General features: G+C 43.2%; 1 protein-coding gene across 8 annotated transcripts in view; it reads right to left on the bottom strand.

Moving 5' to 3' along the window:
- Window positions 1-8,103: 8,103 nt before the first annotated feature.
- Window positions 8,104-12,882, bottom strand: part of MAP4K3 (mitogen-activated protein kinase kinase kinase kinase 3) — an 84,553-nt gene continuing 79,774 nt past the window's right edge. For all 8 annotated transcript variants that reach the window (XM_056342635.1, XM_056342633.1, XM_056342632.1 and 5 more), the window contains 2 exons: window positions 12,065-12,120; window positions 8,104-9,588 (listed from right to left, as the gene is read on the bottom strand). In XM_056342635.1, coding sequence (XP_056198610.1) covers window positions 9,501-9,588; window positions 12,065-12,120 — 144 coding nt within the window. In that variant the 3' untranslated portion in view covers window positions 8,104-9,500. The remainder of the gene's footprint in view (window positions 9,589-12,064; window positions 12,121-12,882) is intronic.

The raw sequence follows: 12,882 nt of genomic DNA on the forward strand, positions 1-12,882 counted from the left end.
GTGCCTTACAGTGCATGATTGCTACTTGATCTGGCTTTTGAACTGCTTGCAATAATCATAAAATTTCTGTTTGATGCTTAATGTTTGATCCCTGAGAGGACAATAACCCCCTCTCTTTCCACAAGGCTCCATGGACATGCACTACCCCAAAGGCATATTTTGAATCAGTCCAGATATTTACTCTCCTGTCTTTGCTTAGTTCTAAGGCTCGAATTAAAGCGATGAGTTCCGCCTTTTGGGCTGATGTGGTACTCGCCAATGCTCCTGCTTCTATAACTGTAGTCTCTGTTGTTACCGCATATCCGGCGTATCGGACTCCTTGTTCCATGAAGCTGCTTCCATCACTATACAGTTCCCAGTCTGGTCGCTCCAGTGGTACATCCTTCAGATCCTCACGACTGGAATAAACATACTCGATGGCAGCCAAGCAATCATGTTCCAGTCGTCCTTCTTCCTGTATGGAACTTAAAAACACTGCAGGATTTACCAGGTTAGTTGTCTTTAGAATCACATCATCTTGTTCAGTCAATACCACCTGGTACTTCATCATTCGGCTGGGAGACAGCCAGTGTCCCCCCTTCTGTTCTAGGACAGTTATCACCATGTGTGGGACATAGACTGTTATTGTTCTTCCCAAAGTCAATTTCCGAGCTTCTTGTATGAGCATCACTGTTGCGGCCACTGCTTGAAAGCGGTTTGGTCACCCTTTACTCACTGTGTCCAGTTGTTTAGAGAAATATCTGACTGGTCGTTTCCAGCTTCCTATCCTCTGGGTTAACACGCCCGGTGCAAGGTGTTGTCTTTCATGTACAAACAGCTGGAAATCTTTGGTTAGATCCGGCAGTCCCAAGGCAGGTGCAGACATTAGGGCACGTTTCAACTCTACAAAAGCCTTTTGTTGTTGTGGGCCCCATACAAAGGGAGGGTTCTTTTGGGCCTCGTACAGCGGTTTAGCTATTAGCCCATAGTTCATGATCCAAAGGCGACACCACCCAGTCATTCCCAAAAATGCTCTGAGTTCATGAATATTTCTCGGCTCAGGTATACCACAAATAGCTTCTTTGCGATCTTTTCCTAATTGTCGTTGTCCTTTTGAAATCTCAAAGCCCAGATATATCACAGTCTGGCAGGCTATCTGGGCTTTCTTCCTGGATACCTTGTACCCATTTAGTCCCAGGAAATTCAAGAGGTCGATAGTCACCTGTATACAAATAAATCTTTCTTCTGTAGCAATCAGTATGTCATCCACATATTGTAAAAGTAAATGCCCAGCTCTTGATTTATCCTGTTTCCACATTTCAAGTTCCTTTGCTAACTGATTTCCAAAAATAGTTGGACTGTTTTTAAATCCTTGGGGTAATCTAGTCCATGTCAACTGCATCTTTTGCCTGGTTTGAGGATTTTCCCATTCAAAAGCAAACAGTTTTCTGCTTCCCTTTTCCAAAGGTATACAAAAGAAAGCATCTTTTAAACCAAGCACTGTAAACCACTGATAAGTCTCCCTCAATGCTGTTAACAGTGTATAAGGGTTTGCTACTACAGGATAAATATCCTTAACTATTTGATTTACTGCTCTCAAGTCTTGTACCAGTCTATATTCACCCGAAGGTTTTCTGACTGGTAAAATAGGAGTATTATACTCAGATTCACATTCTTCCAAAATTCTATACTCCAAAAATTTATCAATCAATTTCTTCAATTCCTGTCTCACTTCTGGTTTGATTGAATATTGTTTAATTCTCACTGTTCCTGTGCCTTCCTTCAGATCTATTTTAACAGGCTCTGCTAGTTTCGATTTACCAGGAATATCTGTTTCCCATACAGTAGGGATCACTGCCAAATCCACCTCCGGTGGAATTTCTTGTTCCTTTACTCTTTCTTGTATCATCAAGATTTCTCCCGTTTTTGACTCAGGTATTTTCAAGAAAAGTTCTCCTTCATCAAAAACAATTTGTGCATTTAATTTAGACAACAAATCTCTTCCTAACAAGGGTATCGGACATTCTGGTACATACAAAAATTCATGTGTAATTATCTTATTTCCAAATTTCAAATCTAGGGGTTGTAGAAATGGCCTGTTTTCTTCTTTCCCTGTTGCTCCTATTATATTGGCTGGTTTTGTTCCAATTTTTCCTTTACATGTATTTAATACCAAAAATGTTGCTCCTGTATCTACTAAAAATTTAGCTTCTTTATCTCCCAGCTTAATTTTAACCAGAGGTTCAGCTGGGCTCCCCTCCGGTCCCCTTCAGTCGTCTAAAATCATTATCTTGGCAAGGTCGTGAGGAACACTCCTGTTTCTAGGGCAATCCTTTTTCCAATGTCCTTCCTCTCTACACAAAGCACACTGATTTACTCCTAAGGGGGTATTAAATTTCCGATTGCCACAGTGCATACAACCTCCCCTCCCATTAAATCCTCGTCCTCTTCCTCTGCCCCTTCCTCTATCTGTCGTTCCTGTCATTACTGCCAATAAATCTGTTCTCCTTGATTTTCTTTCTTCTCTTTCCCTGTTGTTATATACTCTCCATGCAACTTCCAGCATTGTATTCAAACTCCTTGAATTCTCTCCCTCCAGAAGTTTTTTCCTTATATCTGGTGCCAATTGCCCCATAAAAATCAAAGCCAGTTGCATTTGTGCTGCCTCTGTTTCCACTCTCAAATCAGTATATTTTCTGGCAGCTTCCTTTAATCGTTCCAAAAATGCTGAGGGAGATTCATTTTTATCTTGTCTTACTTCATATAATTTAGACCAATTCAGAGATTTAGGCATGGCATGTCTAATCCCATATAAAACCCATTTCTGATACCGTCTCAGTCTTTCTCTATGTGTCACATTATTTGGATCCCACTGCGGATCCCCAGATGGAAAATTCTGTTCTATTGTTCCACCTGTTATTCCACTCATCACATCCAACTCTGCCTGAGCTTTACCAGCTTTTAATACCATTTGCTTCTCTGTATCATCTAACACATTATCCAGGATCACCTGTAAATCATTCCAGTCTGGATTCTGTGTTCTAATTATAGTATCTGCCACCTTGCCCACTTTTTCAGGATCTTCTCTATAATTTCCTGCTGCCTGCTTCCAAGTCATCAAATCCATAGCTGTAAAAGGTACTTTCACATAGACCGGTCCATCACTACCAACTCCCTGTCGCAGGGGAGCTATAGTCTGTGTCTGTTGCCGAGTTCTCCGTGAAACAGGAGTATGAATTACAATCTCCGATAATCTCTCTTCCACATCTCCTGTTCCACTGCTATCCGGTTCAATCGCCTGTTCTCGTGCCCTAGATTCTCGACCCTGATTCCTTTCTCTCCTAGGAGGGGAAATATCTAATTCTGGTCCATCATCACTCTCAGTAACAATCCTTTTCTTTAAACAACCTTTCCCGATCTCACAAGTTAGGCAACACTTTTTCACTTTCCTATTATCAGCAGTTACAGCCATCACAAAACTATTTCCAACAGTTAACTTGCATTCATCCTGCCAGTCTTTTCTCTGTCTCAAGTAAAAGAACAAATCCACATATGGCATTTCGCTCCATTTCCCTTCCCTTTTACAGTATAACATTAACTGCAGAATAATAATATAATTCAGTGTGCCATTCATGGGCCACTTTTCCTGATTTTCCGATGTATACAGAGGCCACCAATTATTACAATACTCAATCATCTGGCTCTTTGGCAAATCCTCATATAAATCTCCCCAATGTGCCAACAAACATACCAATGGAGAATTTTTCGGGATTTTGTCATTTACAGCAAGATTACGCATGCTTTTACTTTTAAACAACTGAGTTAACTTAGATGCCCTGGTATAATCACTCACAGTACAATACACAATTATCCAACTCTGTCTCCCCGATCCACGGATCCACGCTCCACACTCGCTTTCGTGCTCAATTGCACGTCTCGCCCTTAAAGCCACACTCACACTTTTCCACAATTATTACTTTAAACAAAGACATAAACCACAATATTATACACTTCTTAATTTTCTTCTCGATACACAGACACAATAAACAATTCCGTATCAAAAGAAAAACCCCTCCTAACTTCTTGTTAGAGGCACTACCTTAGAGAACACTATAGCATATAGGTTCTCTTGTCTACACTTTTGTCCAACCCTGCAATAGCTTTCGCTTATGTCTTATGGGCAGACGCCTAGGCTTCCACTTCCACAAGGATCCTTTTAGCCCAACCCTGCGCAGCTTTCACCGCCTCTGACAGGCAGACTTACTCAGTGGGACTCCAACCCACTGGTGGGACTCCATCCCACTCCTTACCATACACTTATTATAGTGGGACTCCTACCCACTCCTCTAGCGCACTTACTTACTTACTTTAGTGGGACTCCAACCCACTTACTACAATTAGAAAAAGAAGTGTCTTACCAAAACCCAGGGAACGTCGCGAAGAGCCTTACGGATCGGGGATCGATGGGTATCCCCGAGAAATCCTCGGTGCCGGCTGGAACCGATCAGGTCCCCGACTCCTCCGGTCTCCTTCAGCGAGGTCCCATCTGGGTCGCCAAAACTGTTACCGAAATCTCGGAATGAAGAACTTATCGACACCAATGTGATGTAGATAAGCAGACACTTCTTTATTGACGGCCGGGTGCGTGAGTGAGTCCTCTCATGATCGACGCACGCCATGGGTCAAAATCATACACCTTATATAAAACTCATTCATACATATTCATTAAGTATTCATGCATAATCATAATATTACCCATAAATCATTAACATACTCTCCTCTCGTACCCGATTCTGCGCAGTAAAGGTTAGAAAGGTCCGGAAATGGGTCTGGGGTACGATTTGGGTAGGTGGTATGTGAGTCGGTGGTCGCCATCTCCCCCTGCCGGAATTACCTGCCACTTAAGGTAACTGTTTCTTGGCCGGCAACTACGGGTTGCTTCACTCGACTCGGAATTCCCAGTTCACATAAATTCTCATTTTGACATTTTAGTACATTCTCCTAGGTTACATATAAACAATCATCTCAAATCTTAAGTCTGTTTTCTAAGTTCTAAACATTCCTACTAGGTGATTCTGACCGATTCCTCCGGCCTTGGTACGGGGCTGTACAGAGGATTCTTATAGCAGCTTTTACTATATAAGTTTCATTACAATATATTTCTTATCCTTCTATATTTCTATTACATAATTGATTTTATAAAATCAAATAATCAATCAAATAAAGTCAATCAATCTTAACTTATTAGCAAATCTATAACAGTTCTTGTCCCAGGCCACTGGCTTTGCACCCAAGCTGTGGTGGAAAACGCAGGCAGGTGAGGCGCAGCCAGGCATGGGTGGTTACCACAGATGGATGCGTGCATCTCCAAGGTGAGGGCATCTAAGGACCTGGAGGAAGGACTGTGGCTGTTTGGGTGCTCATTACCGTACAAGCTCTTGCGGGGAAGAGCACAGAGTTGAAAGCTGGGGGCTACTTTTATGGAGATGTAGTGACAGAGGAGTTGAAGCATGAGGGGGCAGAGGAAGCTCCATGGCACGGGGAAGTGCATGGAGCCAGGCACTGGGGTGAGCTGCCATTGTATCAAGAAGCAAAGATGAGACTCGCTGCTGTTGCTGTCAGGAGCAGAAACTAAAGGTCACAGCCAGTACAGTGGTGGCTTTACAGGGGTATACAGTGTCTGTGGGTAGCGTGAGGACACCTGGGCTCCCCCGGTGCTTCTGGAAGAGGGAGGGGAGTATGAGGTAGAGATTCACGGCAGCCTTTTGCTATGCTGTCATGAGGTCTGGCTAAGCGACTGAGGCTTACAAAGAGCGACAGCACCACTTCACCCTCAACAGCTGCCACCATGGGCAATGTGGGGAGGTGCCACCAGGAAGGACAGGGACTGCCAGGAGGTAACTGTGGAGTCCTCTATTCAGCCTGCAAGACACGCCTAGGAGTAGCCACCTGTCAGCACAATGCAAGGGGGGAACCTGAATTTTAATGCGTTGGATTTTCCAAGTTAGCTTTAAAGGGAAAATCTGCACCCCAGGAGGGAAGACTACCTCTGGCAACAGTAATGCAGATGTATCATAGAGGGTGATGCTGAGCAGACACCAAACTCGGCATTGCTGTTCACAATGAGGACCTGAGGCCTACCAGCGTCCCTGTTCCACTCCCCCAGGCACGTTCCTCCAGCTCCTTCTGCACCCCTCAGCGGATGACACAAGCCTGAAACATGACTCCCTATAACACATATTTTAGACCAGCCTGGGGTGTTTCCTTGAAGGGAAGCCAGACATGCTCCCAGGTTTTACCTGCTTTTTTTCCCCACCTTTTCACAGAGACTCCTTCAAACACCAGCAGTGCTGTTGCTAAAGCTGAACCCTGTGGAGCATAAGAAAATCCTCTTGCCTAGGGGATGCATCCATCCCCATCATGGCTTGCAGCGCTACTGGGTGCCCCCAGCCCCATCACGAGCTCCCAGTGGCAAAGCTACCAGGAACAGGCAGCCGGCAACACACGCTTTGCCTTGCACAGCTTTTGGTTTCAGTCAGGGGCTGTGGGATGCAGAATTGAACCCCACCCTGCTCTTTTTCAGGTCACCAGATCCTGTTTCTGACAGGGGCAGGCAGCACCGTATGGAGAGAATGTGCAAGAACAGGGAAAAAGCAGCGTTTGTTCCCCTGTCCTTCTAGCTTCCAGCAGCACTTCTGCAATGGATCCCAAGAAACCCACTTCCTCGTTCTCTTTAAGAAAGCTCAGTTTGGACCGGGACCCAAGCTCACCCCCTGCAGTGACTAAACTTTGCTGTCAGGCGAATGACATGAATGAATGAATGCCCCACCACATGGCCACATCACAACACACTTCTGCCTCTTAGCAGCTAGGACTGCTCACTAGAAGCCAGCGATAGCAGCCAGAGTGGAAGAGGTAGGGAGGAGAGAGAAAAAGGAAAGCTACGCAGGTTGTTAGAGAACCTGTGTCAGGCAGGTGTAAGCAGAAGCCTTGCTCTGACCTCATCATGCCTGTGTTTCCATTTCCTGGCTGTGACTGCTCCCACCAGTTAGCACACACCAAACCCAGCCATACATCAGGGTGGGGGTGGCAGTAGCTCCCACACAACGTTGCTCAAGGAAAGTATCAGTTCCTGGCAGCCGCAGGTCTAACAAAGACCTTCTGCTCTACCAGACACCCAGGCTCCTGGGCTCAGCTCAGGGCAGCTGCCGGCTGAGGACAGAGCAGCTCACAGCAGGTGAGAGGCAGTTTTGTGGCACAGACCCCAAATACTGCAACAGGACGATTCCTCAAAAAGAAGAAAGCTTTCACTGCTTCATCTTTCAGGTTGGAGAGCAGCACGCAGAAAGCAAAACTGCCTGGCTATACCCATAGCTGAGAGACAAGCCTGCCCTAGCACAATGTTCCCCTGCTTACTTCCCACATGCCACTACTCTGTCCTCTTTATTTTTAGCTCTTCCAGCTGCATCCAGGCAAGCATCCTCGTACCAAAAACGTTCAACCAGAATAAAACCTAATATCCCTTAGCTCCTGTTGCCTGTAATTCAGCAATGCCCCAGCACCTCCAAAGGGAAGACACTTGGCCACAGTTCCTGCAGAAACACCACAGGAGGAAGCATGTTTATAGCACATCAGCTATACTGTACTCAGTTAAAATTTAGCTACTTTTTGCACATCAGAAGTGAAGAATCACCCATGAGAGGGACGATGGAAACTGGGCAGCAGCACAAGTGTGCTGTGAAACACATGCCAAGTTCTTGCCTTTTCTGAGAGTTCAGCTTCCCAGCAGTGGGGCTTGCACTACCACCTTTCCCACAGAGTGGATCTGAGATTCAGTGCAAGGGAACAGATGAGATGGGGCCAGCTGGCAGCAAGCTTGAGTCCCACAGGCAGAAAAGAAAGCCCTGCTGAAAAAAAAAAAAAAACAAAAACCACACATCACTTTTGCAGTCAACAGATGGAAAAGCAGAAGAAATCAAACCAGCTGGAATTTGGAAGGACTCATTTCAGATACATACATCCGTTGCCTAAAGGCCAAAAGGGTATTAACATCCACCCTTTAGCTCCAACTGAGTTGAGCTTCTGTGGTCTGACCATTCATTCATACATGCAGAAATGCCCAGCTTCTGTGATTAGCACAAACATTTAATAGCAGAATTCAAAACTCAGTATGTTCCATTTTAGTCTTACGTGGAAAATTAGTGCAGGTGATAATCTAATTGTAAAACAACATGTTAAAAAAGTTTATTTTACATTATATACATTTGGGAACATTACCAACCACAACAATAATGCAGGCCATAAATCACTAAATTTAGTTTCTTTTCAGTGTATATTATCACAATAAAATATAAAGAACATATACAAAAAAAGGGAGTCAAATGCGTGCATTTTACTAAAACTTGGCATTTACATACTCCATTGGAAAAGAGCAATCAAAAATACTTCTGATCAAAACCAAGTTCCTGTGATGTGTAGTAACCACTGTATTGTCTGAATGAGGTAGTAACTAAATTATTTTGGCCACATGTTAACATCCTAAATCAAGGGAAAGGGTGAAAATGGTTATAAGGCAAAAAAAAACCCCAAAGGCGCAAAAATGTTTGAGGCATTTCCACAATGTGGAATGTTGCTCCTTTTCATTGTGATATGAAACTATTTAGTAAGATGAACAGTAATACTATTTTTTATCATTGTATACACTAAGTCGTCAAACACCTATTGCAGTGTTACAGCCAGGTACCACTAGTCTGGGACTGACACCCATCCCAAAAGTATTGTTTTCAAGCATAGAGAAGTAATCATAGGAGAGTTTTAATAGAAAAACACAGGTGCTTAACTGGTTTGTTTCAAAGAAAACTACCCAAGTAAACAAAACCAAAAAATAAAAAGGAACTTTGAAGCCCAAGTTATATCCACAAAGTCACAGCTTACCTTTGTGACTGTATACATCACATCAATACATTGTGCAAACATGAACACCAGTGTGTTGCATCAAAATTAAAACTAGATTGTAATCTGACTATAGCCTTGGTTACAATTCCTAAAAGTTAAGATTTATTAGTAAATCACATATAGTAAAATACAATAGTGTTGTTAAATGTACTATATTTGTTGCTAGCATCCCGCTTTATTATAAACACATGAGAAGTCCTTAAAATAGTACCCCGATTTAATTTTTGCATTCTCAGTGACTTTTACATCTGTACAGGTAAGACACTTGTACTTAACAGGAGGACTGCTATCTACAGAAAGTCAGTGTAGGTCTTCAGCAAGAAGTTTCACTGAAAAATACCGCCTATGTACAAAGATTACATAACAGTAAATTAAGAACATCTGTGGTGCCATAACGCTTATGTGTCCATACCACAAACAATTCTCGCCTTCCTCTCATGCCACAATAAATTATGAAGTAACTGAAGTGGGGTTACTGCAGCTTTTGTGCAATTTCAGCCAGTCACGAATGCTGCTGCAGCAGAAGTGTTCTCTTGTCACAGTGAGCCGCCTGCCATGCGCTGTTCTCAGTAACTGTTCTCATGCCCTGCCAGGATATATAAATTGCTGTTGGCTGTTGGGTTATCCGTTGGCCTACTCTCGAGCACCACGACCCTACAAGAAAATTAAAAAAGCCACATCATCAAGTATGCCTTTGTTTAAAAACATCCCTGGACATAACTGTAAACGTTCTTTCCCAGGATCCACCTGACCAGTGGTCATTTCTCTTTCCTTGGACACCTCTAGTCCAGAAGCCACTCCAAGTAAGGCCAACCTCAAAGCTAGTTCAGGGTCCTGTCCAGGCAAGGTCTCCAAGGATCTCCCAGAGCCTCTCTGGGGTACTGCTGCAGAGTTCAGCCACCCTCACAATGCTGTTTTCCCCTTTCATCCTGCTGGAATTTCCCTTGCTGCAATGTATGCCTGTTGCCTCTTATCCTTTCAGTGGGGGCTACTGAAGAGGGTCCATCACTCCCCTACTGCCTGGGCTTGTGCTTCCCCAGAGCTTTCCAAAGTTAACCCATGAATCAGGCTCCAGTTCTGGAAATTGTTACTCTGCCCTTCGCCATTGGACATGACAGATGACTAAAGCTGACTCTTGTGTGAGCACTTTCCCCGAGCCCCTGGGAACCCAAATCCACAGAAACTTCCTCCAGCTCTGAAGGTCCCAGACACAAAGACTTGCAGGCTGAGAAAGTCCTCAAGGAAAGGTCTGCTACATGCAGAATCTTCTCTTACTCTTTTCATGCCACCCACTTTTGGCCAGCACTGGGGACAGGAGACTGGGTTAGCTGGACCTACACCACAACTGCAAAGACCATAAAGGGGTGTCCTAGATCAGACCTTTCTCTTCAAAGGACAGAAACTAGCAGTCACAACTGTGTTTCACAAGCTATTTGAGATTTTTTTTAATCAGGCAAGAACTGCTAAATGGACCAGGATGCTCATGATTAAGTTCTCCTCCACAAACACCTTGAGGTGAAGGCACACTGTGGGAAATTCAGATCCATCTATTGTGCATTCACCCAAGGACAAGCTGCTTGCTTCAAAACTATCGCTCAGAAAATCTACCCTCTGTTCAACGTGCTCCACAAAAAGAACAAGACCTCACGCCATAAAGCACTCCCTGCTTACCAGGAGAAAGCAACATGCAAGCCCTTATCAGACTGATAAGGCTTTTGGCTTCTCAGAACCCCAGTTCCTATGAACTGCCTAGGAAGTGACATGTTACTAGAAAAAGATTTCACAGCTCGAGCACAAAACATGACAGAGCTGCAAGCAAAATGGTATCTCAAGAGATTGGAAGTAATGTTTATTGCAGTGCAAAGTCTTTAAACATTGTCTCAGACTTGGAAAACTATTAATGCAAGCCAGAAATAGATGGAACCATATTTGGGGAAGACGATGCTAATTTTTCCAAGGCAGTGATTTGCAATGTCATGCTCCATTGTGAAGTCAGACTTGTTTTTAAATTGAGCTGTGCTGTCTCTCAACAACTAAGAGAAATGAAACAATAAAGCTGAGCTCTACACACACCTCACTACCATCTCTGCTCCAAACACCCCAGGTCAGAGATGACTGTTACAACTGCCCATTACCGAAAAGCTATCAAGTATCACACATCAGGCAGAATCCTTAAACCCCAGCCAGAAAAAATGGCTGGTAGATAGCTGATAAAGCCACAGTACCATTCACTGATGTTATTATTATGGGTAATTACAGAGCCATGCATCAAGCCTGGAGAAGCAGAATAGGGGGAAAGCCTTTGGCTGATATGAAGCTTTTTTGGTAGTTCTAAGATGCCACAAGAGTGAATTTACTGCAAGTGGCACGAGACAGAGGCAATTCTCAAAAGAATAATTAAAGCCTATCTTTTGCACTTCATATGAATACATTACTGGGGAAACCGTCACATCAACACACACTCTCCAGAAGACAAAACATCTGCTGTTCTCCTGGCTGTTACAGAAGCATAGAGTTCGACTACAGGGCAGAGAAAGTTAAGGAAGTCAGTGACACTCCTAAAATAGCAATTACTGACTCAGCAAGCTGGTATCTGATGGGTCAGATAGGCACAGTGTTAGTGTCCTGCACAGCAGATGCCAAATAACAGCTACGCTGGGAATTACCAAGAGCTCTTGGACAAGACCTAAGCTGTCATGTTGGGAGGACAACTGGTAGAGTTCCTTTCTGGGGTGAAAGTGAGATACTTGAATTTAAGTATTTTTTGCATTCTCAAGAAGTAGATCTTGATGAGCTACTGCAGCAGAGCACATGAAAGTGAATATTTCACCAAGTTAAACAGAAGAATTACAGCACAAGAAGGAAGACACTCCTGCAGACTGTGACTGCAACCAAATAGAAGCTTGCTAGCCTGGCTGAATACTTCTGGAACACCAGTTTTAGGAATTATTATTTTTTTCTTTAAGACAGACAAGTAAACTTGAAGGGCTGGAAGGTAGACATACACAAAGGAATGTGTAAAATGGGTAAAAAAGGAATCACAAAGAACGAGCAAAAAGAACTTTTACAAGATTGGAGGAACACACATTATTCTTCTATTTGAGCATACCATGTTCACTTCTTTCCATACCTGTCAGATCCCAGAAGCCTGAATATCCTTGTATTATCAGAAATTTCCTGTGTGATCTAGACAATAAAAATAAGACAAGTGTTTACATGTTAAGTGAAGAAGTGTTTTTAAAATCAACCTAGAGAAAATAATTATGACTGTTACTATTTGCTGCTGATTTAAATCCACTAGAGAGTTTAATGCAACTGTCACTTTTAAATGAGATCTGAAAGTATAATTCCTGCCACATTATGTGAATTCCTGTGCAGGGCTCAGCACTGCACAGCATCCAAGCTACCAGTGCAGTTTTCTTTACAGCTGTGAATGAAATAGGTAGCTGTAGGGTGCAATCTGTCTCACTCTAGAGTAGATCTCCAAAACGGGTCAGGTAAATCACACATGAAATGCATTTTGTTGAAATTCTGAATCATAGTAATGATCCAGTAAAGTCTTATTCTGAAAACCTTAAAAATAGAAACATAATCTGTGGTACTTAGGCCACTGTGAAAAGAAAACACAGTATTTTGAAATTTCAGACTAATGCAATAGTTTTTTTTAGTGTGGGTGAATTATACTTGCGTGATACATCTTTATAATCACATAAATACCAAAGCATCAAAGAAAACATCGTGTTAACCAATGAAGTCACCCAAAGCCCAGTGCATACTCCAAGGGATATCAAGACACACTGTGAACAGGCAGCACTGTTTACAAAGCTCCTTTTCTATACAGCCACATTTCACATTCTTGAGGAAAGAAGGGATACTTCTCTCCTTCCCAGATCCTAGTAGCATTAGCTGATGTAGTGAATACACTTCTGGCAAAGAGAACTTGCAAAA

This window comes from Falco biarmicus, chromosome 6 (assembly GCF_023638135.1).
Source record: "Falco biarmicus isolate bFalBia1 chromosome 6, bFalBia1.pri, whole genome shotgun sequence".
NCBI classification, from domain to species: Eukaryota; Metazoa; Chordata; class Aves; order Falconiformes; family Falconidae; genus Falco; species Falco biarmicus.